The sequence below is a fragment of the Nesoenas mayeri genome, assembly GCF_963082525.1.
Source record: "Nesoenas mayeri genome assembly, chromosome: 18".
Lineage (NCBI taxonomy): Eukaryota > Metazoa > Chordata > Aves > Columbiformes > Columbidae > Nesoenas > Nesoenas mayeri.
Genome location: NC_137566.1, coordinates 1644239 through 1658378, shown reverse-complemented (window position 1 = coordinate 1658378; position 14140 = coordinate 1644239). Strand labels below are relative to the sequence as shown.

Genomic DNA, 14140 nt, shown 5'->3' with positions numbered 1-14140 from the left:
TTTTTCTGTATTTTTTTCCACCTCCAAGATCTGAAATGATTTTATGTATATTAACTTTTATAGTTTATTCATAAGATTATTTACATTTTTAATATATAATTATCTATACATTTTTCTTTGTATTTTAAATCCTATTTCAATTTATATTAATTCATATAATTTATTAATACATTTATTGATACTTTTAATTTTTAGGTGTAATTTTGATCTATACATCTTCCTTCATATTTTTATATTCTATTTTAAGTTATATTAATTCATAGTTTATTCATACGATTATTTAAATGTTTCCTTCTTAAAGTTTTTGAATTTTTTAGAGATATTTAATTTAATTTTTTAAAATGTATTTCACAGAATTTTATATTTGCAGTTCCTGATTATAGGAGATGCCAAAGAGGCCAAACTCCAGCACGCGGGCATGGCCCACACAGGTGCTCCCAGGTGACTGCGTTGTCTCCAGTCAGTGCCCAGCAAATGGCCACTGCAAGAGCAGAAAGCTGCACGTGCCCAGAAAGGGACGTTCAATGGCGCTGGAAAAGAAAGAGGTCGGGATTAGGAAAATCAATTAAAATAATAAGATAAAGCAAAAATATAAAAATTAAAATGAATGTCATAAGTTGAATTTAAAATAAAAATTAATATGACAATAAGGATAAAGATAAAACCAAATACAAGACCACAAATAAAAAAGTAAAAATAGAAGTGTAAAAATTAAAATGTGAAAATGACATAAAAATGAAAATGAAATGAAATACAAAAACGAGCAATAAAAAAATTAACACCCTCCCAAAATAAAAAATTGTTGTGGAGATCAGTAGATTTGTATGAGGCAATTATCTATTTATTTTTGTTGCTTTATTTACATTGTTGAATAATCTAAGGACATAAATTCTCTTCAGTGTAACCAGGTGTCTTTTAACTACATTAATAATATTTAAAATTATGTCTTATTAAATATGTTATATTAAATATAAAACAATATTTCTGTATATTTTTTGCCTGCCAACTTTTGCCATATTTGAACTCCAAATAATTTCAGCTCAGGTTTCCTTTCATCTTCCTCTCCCCAGAGTGGCCGCACTGAAATCCAACACTAGGACTTGGGAGGAGATCTGGACTCTGTGGTTTAATTCTTGCCTCTTTCATTGGCTTGTACAGTAATTTGTGCCCTCAGCTCCTCTCTGCTTTCATTTATAAGTCCAAAAAACTGCAGGTAACTAAAGGCAGCTAAAAAGTGGCAACTGAAGTGAGTGTTTTTGAGGTGGTTTGAGATCCTGGTGCTGGCATGCTGCCGTCTGCAGCTGGTGCTTGTGCAGGGACCCTGTTCCTTTCTCTTACTTGTTTTTCTTTGCCCTTTTCCTGGCAGAGCACAACTGAGGATGGGGGTGGAGAAGGAGCTGTTGACTGTGACATCCTGAAAAGAGTGCAGATCCAGCAGACTGACGAGGAAGGAGCAAGATGGCTCCGGGTAAGTCAAGCTCTAAATATCCAAAGTAAAAAAATTAAAAGATATGTAGATATTGGTCAGCAAGTCTAAAGGAACAGCAGAAATGAAAATTAATAAGAGGTATTTCCCCAATGATTTTCACATTAGGATCTTAATACACATTTTCACATTAGGATCTTGACGAGCATTAACTGATTTATTTGTAAATAGAATGGGATTTACTTTTCATAATTATATATTATTAATAAATAGATAATTATAAAAATAATTATTATATTACAGGGTGTTTCAAAAGAGATGAACCCAACTTCAAATCTGCGCGATTTCATATTGGGTCCACCTTTTTGAAATCATCTGTATAATAAAATTTTATACTATATAAAATGTATACTATGTAAGAATATATAATCTAGAGAGAATATACAAGCATATAATATATATTTGTAATACATAATATTACATATTTACTTTTTGTTTGCTATATTTTGTATTATTTATATGTATATAATATTATGTATTCTAACATGTAATACTTATTTATAATTATCACCTATTCTATTTATTACATCATTATATTATTATATAAAATACATTATATGGCATATTATCTATTATATATTGTACATATAATTATTATATGATAAAATTATATAAGGAATAACAGTAATAACTATATATTAATATATTATTTTATATTTAGTATTTATAAATAATTATATATAATTGCAGCTTTTTTGGGAAAAAAGGCTTCAAGGGGGAAATATTTGGGGAAATGCTGACACTGAGGGTTCCATCACTTTTTCTTGCTTTACAGGTTTGTGGACAGCAAACTGACATGGGAAATCTAGGCAGCTGTGGGGGCCAGCACTGCTCATCAGCCCTGTCCTGTACTGGCGAATTATCAAAAATAGAGAAAAAATAGAGTGAAATTTAGACAATATTAGAAATTGATGAAAATATTGGAAATTACTTGAGCTAAATGTTACTTTTTGGCTTTAGAAAATTTAAACCAAAAAATTCCAGGGTGCTGTAGTGGTGAACACTTACCTGCCCAACACCTGCTGGTACAATTATCACACAGTAAGTTTTTAAAAATATATACATTTTATATATGTATTATATATATATATTATATTTGTTTTTTCTTAAACCCTTCAATGAAAATTATAATTTATTTTCCAGGAATGGAGGGGAAGAAGACAAAAAATTTAAACAGTTTCTATGGCCTCAGACTTTGAACATCTCTCTGATTATCAGGTATTGTGAAATAAGTCTATTAAAAAAAAAAATTTGTTTAATTTCCCAGCTTCATTAGAACTATGGATCCACTGGCAATGCCTTTAAATTTCAACCCTCAGACTCCTTCATGCAGTATTACAGTTCCCTAGCAGTAACATCGCTGGGGAGGGGGGAATAAAACCTCCCTCTTGTCCCCATCTGAGATGGCAAGATGTCCAGCCCAGCATGAAAACAAATCAGTTTGAACTCCACATCAAACCAATCTGGCTCCACTCCACACCCACATCAGTACCACTCTGACCCAGAGAAGCACTGAGCACTCTGACCCCCTAAAGCTGACCAATGTGAAACAACTGACTTCAGCAAGGAGGTAAAATTATGAGCTCTTTCCCCAGATGTGCCAAAACCTAGGAAACAAGACAGAAGCAAAAATAAACACCACTAACAACCCCTGATTCAAAGCCGAGAAGCAACACAGTGCCACAACAAGGATGGATGACAATACTCCAGGAGAAAAAAAAAGACAGAGTGGGGGGAGTAAAGCCCCCCTTTCTCTGCTTAGCAGCGGGAAAACAGGTTTTTTTCCATTTTTTTTTTTTTCCTTCTTTCTCTTCTTGCCGCAGTTCAGATATAGCCAAGGCCATGAAGCTGGCGTAATCGCTGATACGAAGTGGGAGGCCTGGCAAACTGCTCGGTTACAATGAGCTGAGTTTTATACAGAATTCCAATTAACTTAACAGTTGAGTTGTTGAGTTGTTGTCCTCAGCCCCATTTACCTTTCACAATTTACGGATCTCAAAATACAGTATATTAAACATCAATCCATTATTCCATTTTCCTCGCTCCAAATCAGTTCACATCCCAGCAACCTTTAAATACAATTTCATACAATACCAAGTTCACATCCATCATAGCATTTAGGTGGTTTTTTTGGTTGCTTTGTTTTTTTGTTTGTTTGTTTGTTTGTTTTTTGTGTTTTTGTTGTTGTTGTTGTTGTTGGTTTGTTTTTTTGTTTTGTTTTGGTTTTTTTTGCAAAGCACAGTTTAACAATTTAAATTCTTTTCTGGTCTCAAAATTACTAGATAACAATATAAGCAATTACTCTAATGCATACGGATGCATCCTAAGGGGGAGCAAGGTGGAATTTTAGCAGTGGAACTCGTTCACATTTTGTAATTATCTCCCCAAACAAAATTCTTTTGGTACCAAATAGAAATAGGCAAACTAAAATACTGAGCTCAGATATGAAAACCAAATACCAACTTCAAATATGCAGATGGATCACTGTTACACTAATTCAAGACAATATCTCAATTTTTGCATTGCACCTTTGAACCACTTACTGCCCAGCCAGGTGGAGTTGCCGCTGGGTCTTCCTGACAAAACAGGTCAGTGCGGCTGGAGCCCCATCAGCACCCGCCCCCCGCCGCTGCAGCGAGCTGGAGTGGGCAAGGCTTTTATTAGTGTCTCATCTGGTGCGCTACAACTGTTATTCCAAAACCAGGATTCTTTACTCGGCATGCATACAAAAGAGCCAAATTTAGTGCGCCGAGATGAGAGACAGCCTGTCACAGAGTTGCGCAGGTCTGGATACCGGCATAAAGCTATCATTCTAGAAAGAAAAGTAACAGCTATTCAACATAAAATCTTAACATCACGTTCACACAGTAAGGAACTAAATTACTCATGATCTTCTGTACTATTACAAAACACACTTTTTGAGTCAACTGATTCTCATGATTTAACAGTCTGTGAACTTACTGTACCATATAACAGGCAAAGACTTACCAAACTATAATATGCTTAAACAGATACCTACAAAAAAAACAGGATAATAAGGAAAACATTGTGCAGACTTCAGCAAGTTTACTGTGACCTGAGTATTATCAGTTAACTCTCTCTCAGCTTGTTGAAGTTCAAACCATTCTGCCTGCAAAACTGTCTGAAGTGATTTAATGATCTCTTGTAGGGATTTATTTTGTCCTGCTCTTCTCGCTTTAAAAACAACATTAATTGTGTGAAAAATGCAGTTGTGATTCGTGCTAAGATGTTTAATGTTTACAGGTATAACCAAATGAGGCACGGACTCTGAACTTGGAAAAGGGAAAGGTGGTTAAGTTCTATGTAAAAAGTTACGAAACTTGTTTAGGAAGTTATATTGATAGAGGGAACTAACATTTTAAGGGTTAAGCAACTATATAATAAGGGCCTACTAACAAGCTAACATTTTAAACCACATTATTAATATCTAGTTTAGAGCTGTATGTAACTAATTGTACTAAAAAAAGCAGGACTTCATTAAATGACGAGATAAGAAGTTTTACAGCACCAGCTGCAACCTTGAGGAGACAAGATAGCCAAGATGTACAGCAAAAAGGGGGCGCCAGTCTGGTTTCAGTCGGTTTGGTAGCTTGGGTTCCAGCCAGTTCCTCCTAATGAGCCAAAGGTAAAAAGTCCACTGTGACGAAGCTGAAGGAGCCTTCATCCAAAGACCCCTAAAGACCCTTCCTCAAATTCACCAAGTGACACTGCGCAGGCGCAACAGGGGAGGGTCAAGGAGGGGAATATGTAAATGGTTATCTGAGACTCATTTTAATAAAAAGCGGGAAAGGTCATGAATATGTATAGGCATTTCTGGGATCATTATGAATATGTAATACCATACTGTATTTAAGCACACTTCTTATTGTTAAAAGTGTGCGTGTTGGGCGGAGTGAATCCCCCGCGCACCCAGCGCTGTTTTGCTTATGCTCTAATGAACACATGTTTAAAGAATACAATTAAGGAATTGGATTAAATGTTGGCCCATATCAATGAGCAGTGGCCTATTTCTCCAAACAGTTAGACACAACTGCAAAGGGGTGGCCTGGATGCTTGCGAGCAGTTGCTGCAGTGGTACTGAATATACAGGAGGTCCGGAGGTTTGCCATGGGTCAGAAAATGACTGGGCTAGTATCCCCCACAGTGTCTAACAAGATGGTGTAGAAATTACCGTCACAAACATTGTCAACCCAGCTTCTTTCCTCAGTGGTAACTTTGGAGAACCAGTTCATCATGGCTGCCTGGAGACCATCGAAGCAACATCATCCAATTGACCAGATCTAAAAGACATTCCTATTGAAAACTCTGAAAACTGGTTTATGGATGGAAGCAGCTAGCCATGAGGTGATCTGGACCTTTGCTTAAAAATGCTTTCGCACAAAAGGCAGAAATAATTGCTCTTACTCTGCTCTGGAACTGGCTCAAGGTAAAACTGCTAGCATCTATACTGACTCCAAGTATGCTTTCAGGGTTGTGCATGTGCACAGAGCAATTTGGAAAGAAAAGGGACTTTTGAACTCTCAAGGCAAACATATCAAACATGTGGAGAAGATATTGAAACTACCAGAAGCCGTTCAACTTCCTAAGAAAATGGCAATCATGCATACTAAGGCACACCAGAAAGTGAGCTTGGAATTGGGAAAGGCTGGCGGACAGAGAGGCAAAACAAACAGCTCAGCACAATGTAAAAACAAAGTGCTCTAGTCCTTGGTGGGCAGGTCTCTTTAACAGGTAAGCCAGAGCGTACTAAAGAGAATCGAAACTCATCGTAGATTTAGAGGAATCATATCATAAGGAAGGGTGGGCTCACACCCCCCAGGAAAACTTATCGTCCCCTCTCATCTAGTTTGGCCTTTAGTAAGGGAAGAACATAAGAAGGGACTTTGGGGAGTAGAACCACTATGCAAACATTTGATTAGGGAAATAGGAGCTAGAAATTTGTATGTCACTGTAAAACAGGTGACAGCAGTGTGATCTTTGCCTCCAGACTAATCCCAAAAATATGCCCAAGCTAGAAATGGGTCAAATTGGGAAAGGGAATGGGCCTGGACCACAATGGCAAATTGAGTTTTCAGAACTCCCAGGAAAAGGGGGGTACCAATATTTGTTGGTATTAACTGATACTTTTTCAGGTTGGCCAGAAGCATGCCCTACTAGAACAGCAAAAGCTTAGGAGGTGACTAGAACATCGATATATGAAATAATACAAAGGTTTGGAGTTCCAGCTGTTATATCCTCTGATTGAGGGCCACATTTTATTGATATGTATGTGAAGTCTTTTGCAGAGAACTTTGGAACCATAATAGGAAGGTCCGTTTCAAGACCTCCTGATATCTTTCACTGCTACCAATATTAGAGAACAGAATGCCTGGATTCACCATTCTAGAGCGAAGAAAGCCTGCGAAACACCATGGAGGGTAACTCGGGTGCAACCTGGAAAACTATATTTTTCACAATCACCTTTTAGTCCTTATGGGTGACCAGCCTGGGTGGTGCTCACCGCATTGGGAAGAAGAAACCCCAAAGAACAAAACAAGTAGAATTTTTGGTAGATATGGGGGCAACACTAATTAAAACCTGGAAAGAAGATACTCCAGCCCCATGATGGGAAGGGCCTTTTCTTGTTTTGTTAACTACAGAAACGGCTGTTCGGACTGCAGAGAAAGGATGGACACACATCTCTCGAGTTAAAGGACTACTGATGGAGGAAAGAACCTCGGAAGTATCTCAAGAACCGGGGGAATTGAAATTGAAATTGACACGGGATTGGTGATGTAACTACTATTAGTATTATTAATGTGAATGCCCAATATAAATGAAAATGAGAATGGTTTAATAGTTAAATGTGTTGAACAAAGTTGTATATGTAATTATCTTTTTATATTTGATGTTTAGGTTGTAAATGGACTGTGGCATAAGCATATCCATAAAGGGAATTTACCAACAGGATTATGTAATAAATGTCTAAGAATAGAAGATAAGGAAACCAGAGCTAGGTTGAGGATTCTAGTCATCACTGGAAGAATAGAAAAAGAATAGCGAAGAATGGTGGGAGGCATTTACTGAAGGGGTGAATGGAAATTTAGAGAGTTCACCAGTGATGAGAAGAATAGTGTAGAAAGAGAAATCAAATTCCGTGTTGCTCCTGTTGTTCCTGGGAAGCGAAGGCCAAGAGATGGGAAATGATAAAAAGTTGCCACACTAATGGCAGAAATAGGAAAGGTGGGGACACAGCCCTTGCTGCCGAGAAGATGACGAACTCGGCTGTCAGCTGCAACCTGGTCGGCCAGAGAGGCAGAGGGTGTACAAACCTGGACCTGATCCTCTTGCTAGGAGTGGTGACTTATTGCTCCCAACTTAGCCTGGCTAATCCCTGCACCAAGTGCTACGAGCATGTGAGAATAGGACTAACCCAATATGTCCTAAATTATCACACTCATATTAATTCTGGATGTTATGATAGAACGAAATTGGAGAACTGTGAAATCCAAGGGCAGAAACTATGGGTAGCAACTAACCCAGGGGAAGGTGTAGGCTCTGTCTCCTGCCCTAGGGGAGAACAGAATATCTGCTTTACACAAGCTGGTATGTGGGACTATTCAGATGGAGGGGAAGTGCAAGATCAGTATAAGGAGGAATTAGTTAAGAGTGCCACTCAGGAATTAAAAAGAAAGCAAGAGAAACAGAAATTGGTACAGAAAAGCAGTGATTGGTATGAAGAAATAAGGCAAAAAGACAAGGGATTAGAATTACCAACAGTAGGGAAAAATCTGTTTATAGATCTTATGGAAAAGATAGACCGTGAATTAAATGTCACCTCATGCTGAATGTGTGGGGGGTCACAAATGACTACGTTGGACGAACCTCTTGTAAGTTAGTGTTGCGGGCAAATTCATCAAATACCTCTATTCCTCCCACTTGGGGGCCAGGTCCACCTCATGGATATTGGTCTCAAAATTGTAGCCTGGTGGAAGAAAATGGGGTTCATGATAGTATGTGCATTTCTGGGTTTTCTGTTTGTACCATGTATGATCCCGTGCTTTATTCGGTTAATACATTCAGTAGTCCAAGGCATGCAAATCTCAGCCACGCCTATAGATTCTGAAATGGCAACAAAAGGAACGGGGTATAAATTAACGATTTTAAAAGATAACACCAAACTGGACCTAGCCGCTGCTAGGCAAGTGCTAGCTGACTTTGAAACCAAAGCACGAATCAATGGGATAAAAAGAAAAAGGGGGAATTGTGAGAAATGCAGTTGTGATTCGTGCTGAGATGTTTAATGTTTACAGATATAACCAAATGAGGCACGGGCTCTGAACCTGCAAAAAGGAAAAGGTGGTTAAGTTCTATGTAAAGAGTTATGAAACTTGTTTAGGAACTTATATTGATAGAGGGAACTAACATTTTAAGGGTTAACCAACCACATAATAAGGGCCTACTAATGAACTAACACTTTAAGCCACATAATGAATATCTAGTTTAGAGCTGTAGGTAACCAATTGTTTTAAGAAAAAACAGAACCTCATCAAATGCCGAGATAAGAAGTTTTACAGCACCAGCTGTAACCTTGAGGAGACAAGACAGCCAAGATTTACAGAAAAAGGAGAGGCCAAGCTGGTTTCGGTCGACTTGGCAGCTTGGGTTCCAGTCAATTCAACATAATGAGCCAAGGGTACAAAGTTCACAGTGACAAAGCTGAAGGAGCTTCATCCAAAGACCCCAAAGACCCCTCCACAAAGCCACCAAGTGACACTGTGCAGGCGTGACCAGGCGGGGTCAAGGGGGAGACTGTGGAAATGGTTCTCTGAGACTCATTTTAATAAGAAGCGGGAAAGGTTATGAATATGTACAGGCGTTCCTGGGGTCATTATGAAAATGTAACACCTTACTGTATTTAAGCACACCTCTTATTGTTTAAAGGTGTGCGTGCTGGGCGGAGTGAATCCCCGGCGCACCCAGCGCCGTTTTGCTTATGCTCTAATGAACACGTGTTTAAGGAATACAATTAAGGAATTGGATTAAACGTTGTTTATCCATAGAAAAAGCGTAAGTTAGTTATTTCAATAACCTTTCCGAAACTCGCTGCCCGCCCTCTGCGCGCCCCGGGCTGAGGAAGCGCCGAGCGGAGCCGAGCGGAGCCGAGCGGAGCCGAGCGGAGCCGAGCGGAGCCGAGCGGAGCCGAGCGGAGCCGAGCGGAGGAGCCGAGCGGAGCCGAGCGGAGCCGAGCGGAGCCGAGCGGAGCCGAGCGGAGCCGAGCGGAGGAGCCGAGCGGAGCCGAGCGGAGCCGAGCCGCGAGAGCGGAGCTGAAACCAACCGAAGGGACCTGAGAGGACCCGAACTCTTCCGAGAAGAGCCGAACTCACCCGAAGGTGCCCGAACCCCCCTGAAGGGGCCCGATTTGCGCCAGTAGCTCCCAGTTCCCCCCAGTTCCCCCAGCGCCCCCCCCTGCAGTGCCCCCCAGTCTCTCCCAGTCCCCCCCAGTCCCTTCCATCCGCCCTAATCCCCCCGTCCCAGGCCCCATGGCCGCCGTCCCCCCCAGTCCCCCCACTGCTCCCAGGCCCCCGCCCAGTTCCCTCCCAGTGTCCCCGGGGGGACAAAGTCCGGGCGCCATGTGGGGCAGAGCGGCCGTGGGGAGGCTGTGGGGACGGGGCATGGCGGCCAGGGAGACCCAGGCGTTCGGGGAGGGGACCCAGGCGTCCGGGGGGACCCGGAAGTTCGGGAAGGGAACCCAGGGGTCTGGGCGGCCGCTGGAGGGGAAAGTGGCCTTGGTGACAGCAGCCACGGCCGGGTGAGTGACTCATAGATCTGCCCCATAGAGCTGTCCCATAGATTAGCCCCATAGATCCCGCCCCATAGAGCCCCCAGCCCCAGAGAGACCCATAAGTGACCCCCAAGCGTCCCATAGTGACCTATAAATGCCCCATAGTTCCCCATAAATGCCCCATAGACACCTCAGCCCCATCTATCCAGCCCCATAGATCACTCACAGTGCCCCATAAATGCACCTTAATGACCCCCAAGGGTCCCCTAATGACCCTGATTGCCCCATAGAGACCCATAAGTGCCCCATAGACCCCCCAGGCCCACAGCTCCAGCCCCATAGACCCCCAGCCCTATAGACCCCCCAGCCCCGTAGCTCCTGCCCACATCTATGCCCCACATCTCCCCCAGGATCGGGCTGGCAGTGTCGCGGGCTCTGGGGGTCGCGGGGGCCTCTGTTGTTCTCAGTTCCCGCCGCGCCCCACACGTGGAGGCTGCTGTGGGGCAGCTGCGGGGGGAGGGGCTGGAGGTCAGCGGGGTCGTGTGCCATGTGGGGCAGCCCCACAGCCGGGAGGCGCTTGTGCAAAAGGTGAGACTTGGAAGGCCCGGATGTCTGGGTCCCCTCTGCCCCATGGGTCCTGGGAACTTATGGGTCATAATTATGGGTCACAGGGTGGTTATGGGGCACAATGGGGGGACCACGGGGGGAGTTGTGGGTTGCACTCGTGAGTCCCGCATGCCTGGGTCTGCCCTGCCCCACTGTTCCTGGGCAGTTATGGGTCACTATGGGGATCCAATTATGGGTCACAGGAGGCTTATGGCGCACAATGGGAGGTTCTGTGTCACACTTATGAGTCCCAGATGCTTGGATCCCTCCTGCCCCACACATCCTGGGCACTTATGGGTCACAGTTGTGGGTCACAGGAAGGCTGTGGGTCACTATGGGATGTGGTTATGGGTCACAGGAGGGTTGCAGGTCACACTTATGGGTCCCGGACACCTGCGTCCCTTCTGTCCCCCACAGGTCCTGGTCACTTATGGGTCACAGGGGTGGTTATGGGGCACAATGGGTGGGTTAGGTGTCACTGTGGATCACACGGGGTGGTTATGGGTCACACTTGTGGGTCCTAGATGCCTGGGTCCTTCCTGGATGCCTGGGTCCCTTCTGTCCCACAAGTCCTGGCCACTTATGGGATGCCATGGGGGTGGTTATGGGTCCTGGGGCTGGTTTTGGGGGGCAGTTGTTTGTCCCACTTGTGGGGCCCGGACGCCTGGATCCCCGCAGGCCCTCGACACCTACGGGGGCATCGACATCCTGGTGTCCAATGCGGCCGTGAACCCCGCCCTGGGCCCCACCCTGGACGCTGACGAATCGGTGTGGGAGAAGGTGAGCCCCACCTCAGTACCGCCCCTCCCCGGCCCCACCCCCACCACACCCTTTGACCTCTGGCCCTGCCCTGAAAGCTCTTCCAGGTCAATGTGACGGCAGCTGCCATGTTGGTTCGGCTGGTGGTGCCACACATGGAGCGCAGGGGGTGAGTGGCCGTGGGCGGGGCTTGAGAGGGGGGTGGGGAGGGGTTGTGGCCACGCCCCACAGGGTTAAGCCCCTCCCACCACGCAGGGGCGGGGCCATCGTGCTGGTGTCGTCGGTGGCGGCGTATTCGCCATTCCCGGTATGGACTGGTTTGTACCTGGGGGACTGGAGGTTATACTGGGGAGCAGTGGGAAGATATTGGCGTAAACTGGTTTGTACTGGGTTGTGATGGGTCATACTGGGGGATACTGGATTATATGGGTCTATACTGGGTTGTACTGGGCTATACTGGTTTACACTGGGTTATAGTGGGGAGTACGGGGGGATTTTTCTGGGTTACACTGTGGGTTAAACTGGGAGATACTCTGCTGTACTGGTTTATACTGGGTTATACTGGTCTATACCAGGTTGTAAAGGGTCATACTGGGTTATACGGGACTACACTGAGGGACAATGGGGCGTTATTCTGGTTTACACTGGCTACATGGGCTTATAGCTGGTTATACTGGTTTGTGCTGGTTTACACTGGTTTCTACTGGGTTATACTGGGGGATTATTCTGGGTTATACTGTGGGTTATACAGAGTTACACTGGTTCATGCTGGTTCGTGCCGGTTTACACCGGAGCAGGCGCTGGGTCCCTACAGCGTCAGCAAGACGGCGCTGCTGGGGCTGGTGAAGGTTTTGGCCAATGAGCTGCGGCCCCGTGGGATCCGCGTCAACGGTGTCGCGCCCGGATTGGTCCAGACCCGCTTCAGCGCCGCTGTGAGGGGTGGGGCCAATGGGGGTCAGTGGGGTGGGCATGGTCAGCAGCGCATGGTGGGCACTCAATGGGGGGGCGGAGCCCGGGGGTGTGGCCTGAGAGTGGGACGGCCTTAAGAGGGCATGCCCTGGAGTGGGTGGGGATCACATGGGAAGGGGGTGAGGCCCCAGGGGGTGGTGGTGGAGCCAAAGGGGGGGAGGGGCTGGAACCTCGTGGAAGTACAATGGGGTGGGTGTGGCCTCCGGGGGTGTGTCATATGGGGCGTGGCCATGACCACATCCTTCCCCTGCAGCTGTGGGAGGATGAGCCCACGCTGCAGCGCGTCATGGCCGCCATGGGCATCGACAGGTGAGCAGGGCCTGGACGCCTGGGTCCCCTTCCCCTCCACCCTCCCCTGTTCGTTGACCCCGAGTGACCCTGTGACCTCTGACCCAGGCTGGGCACCCCAGAGGACGTGGCCAAGGTCGTAACCTTCCTGTGCTCGCCTGGCGCTGCCTACGTGGTGGGAGAGACCTTGGTGGTGGCCGGGGGGGCGCCCTCCCACCTCTAGGGGGCGCCGGGAGCCCCTGGGGCATTGGGCCACAGGGAACGTGTGGGGCCTGCAGGGCTGCTGTAGGGGGCGCTGCAGGGGGGAGTTTGGGGTGAACTTCAGGGGTTTGGGGACTTTTTGTGCATTTGGAGCTCCAATAAAAATGCTGGGACTGGCGGCTGGACTGAGGGGGTGTTCCGGGCGGTCGGGCAGTGACGGGACCGTGAGCTGAGGGGAGAACAGAGTTCAGGTCAACACAACCAGCTGGGGCCGGTGTCTGGTGGGTCCCTCAGGTCAGTTCTGTGACCCGTGCTCTTCAATATGTTCATCAACGACTTGGATGAGACTTAATTTTGTGCCCCCAAAATATGGAAATTTGCACCCAAAACCCTTGATTTTTCTCCTCCCAAAGTCTTCACTTCTGTGCCGCAAAATCTTCACTTTTGTGCTCAAAAATCTTCCCTTTTCTGGCCAAAAAAAAAATAAAAAGCAAGCATTTCTGTGCTCAAAAATCACTTGCTTTGAAAACCCACCATTTTACATATTAAAGAAACCCTAAACTTTTATTTTTTGGCAAAATCCCTGATTTGTCTCTTTACTCCCAGGAAACACTCCCCACACAAACACCCAAAACTGACCCTTTTTGGCCTTTTTTTATCCAAACCCCCTTTTTGCCACGTTCTGCCCAGCCCAGTACTTTTTACAACCCAATTTTAAAACCCCCCAGACTTTGGATTTTACCCCCATCTGGGGGTTGGAGGGGATCACCCGGATGCCTGGGTCCCTCCTTGGCAGTGGCGTGCCCCCTTGTGGCTGCCACGTCCCATCTCCACCTCTCCCCTGATTGGCCACCACCTTCACCCCCCTCCCTCTCCCTCCGCCAATCACAGTGCAAGATCCACTTTTTCCCCTCTCCTGATTAGTCAAGAGCTCAAGCTGGGGGGATGGGGAAGACCAATTCTAGCCCAATTTGCCCTAAAATGCCTCATCCTGGACTTTGAGGTTCTCCAGGATTTCTACAGGTCTAGAACCTTCTCCGGATGCC

The 14140-nt window shown here is 45.4% G+C and overlaps 1 protein-coding gene across 1 annotated transcript; it reads left to right on the top strand.

Annotated features, from left to right (window-relative positions):
* Positions 1-10161: 10161 nt before the first annotated feature.
* Positions 10162-13116, top strand: LOC308047307 (dehydrogenase/reductase SDR family member 4-like; the record flags this gene model as incomplete). The annotated part of the gene is made up of 8 exons (XM_080355723.1): positions 10162-10298; positions 10682-10859; positions 11556-11657; positions 11735-11805; positions 11892-11943; positions 12434-12568; positions 12859-12914; positions 13002-13116. 8 exons carry the CDS (start codon positions 10162-10164, stop codon positions 13114-13116), a joined length of 846 nt encoding a protein of 281 aa, XP_080211849.1.
* Between the last annotated feature and the right edge of the window lie 1024 nt (positions 13117-14140).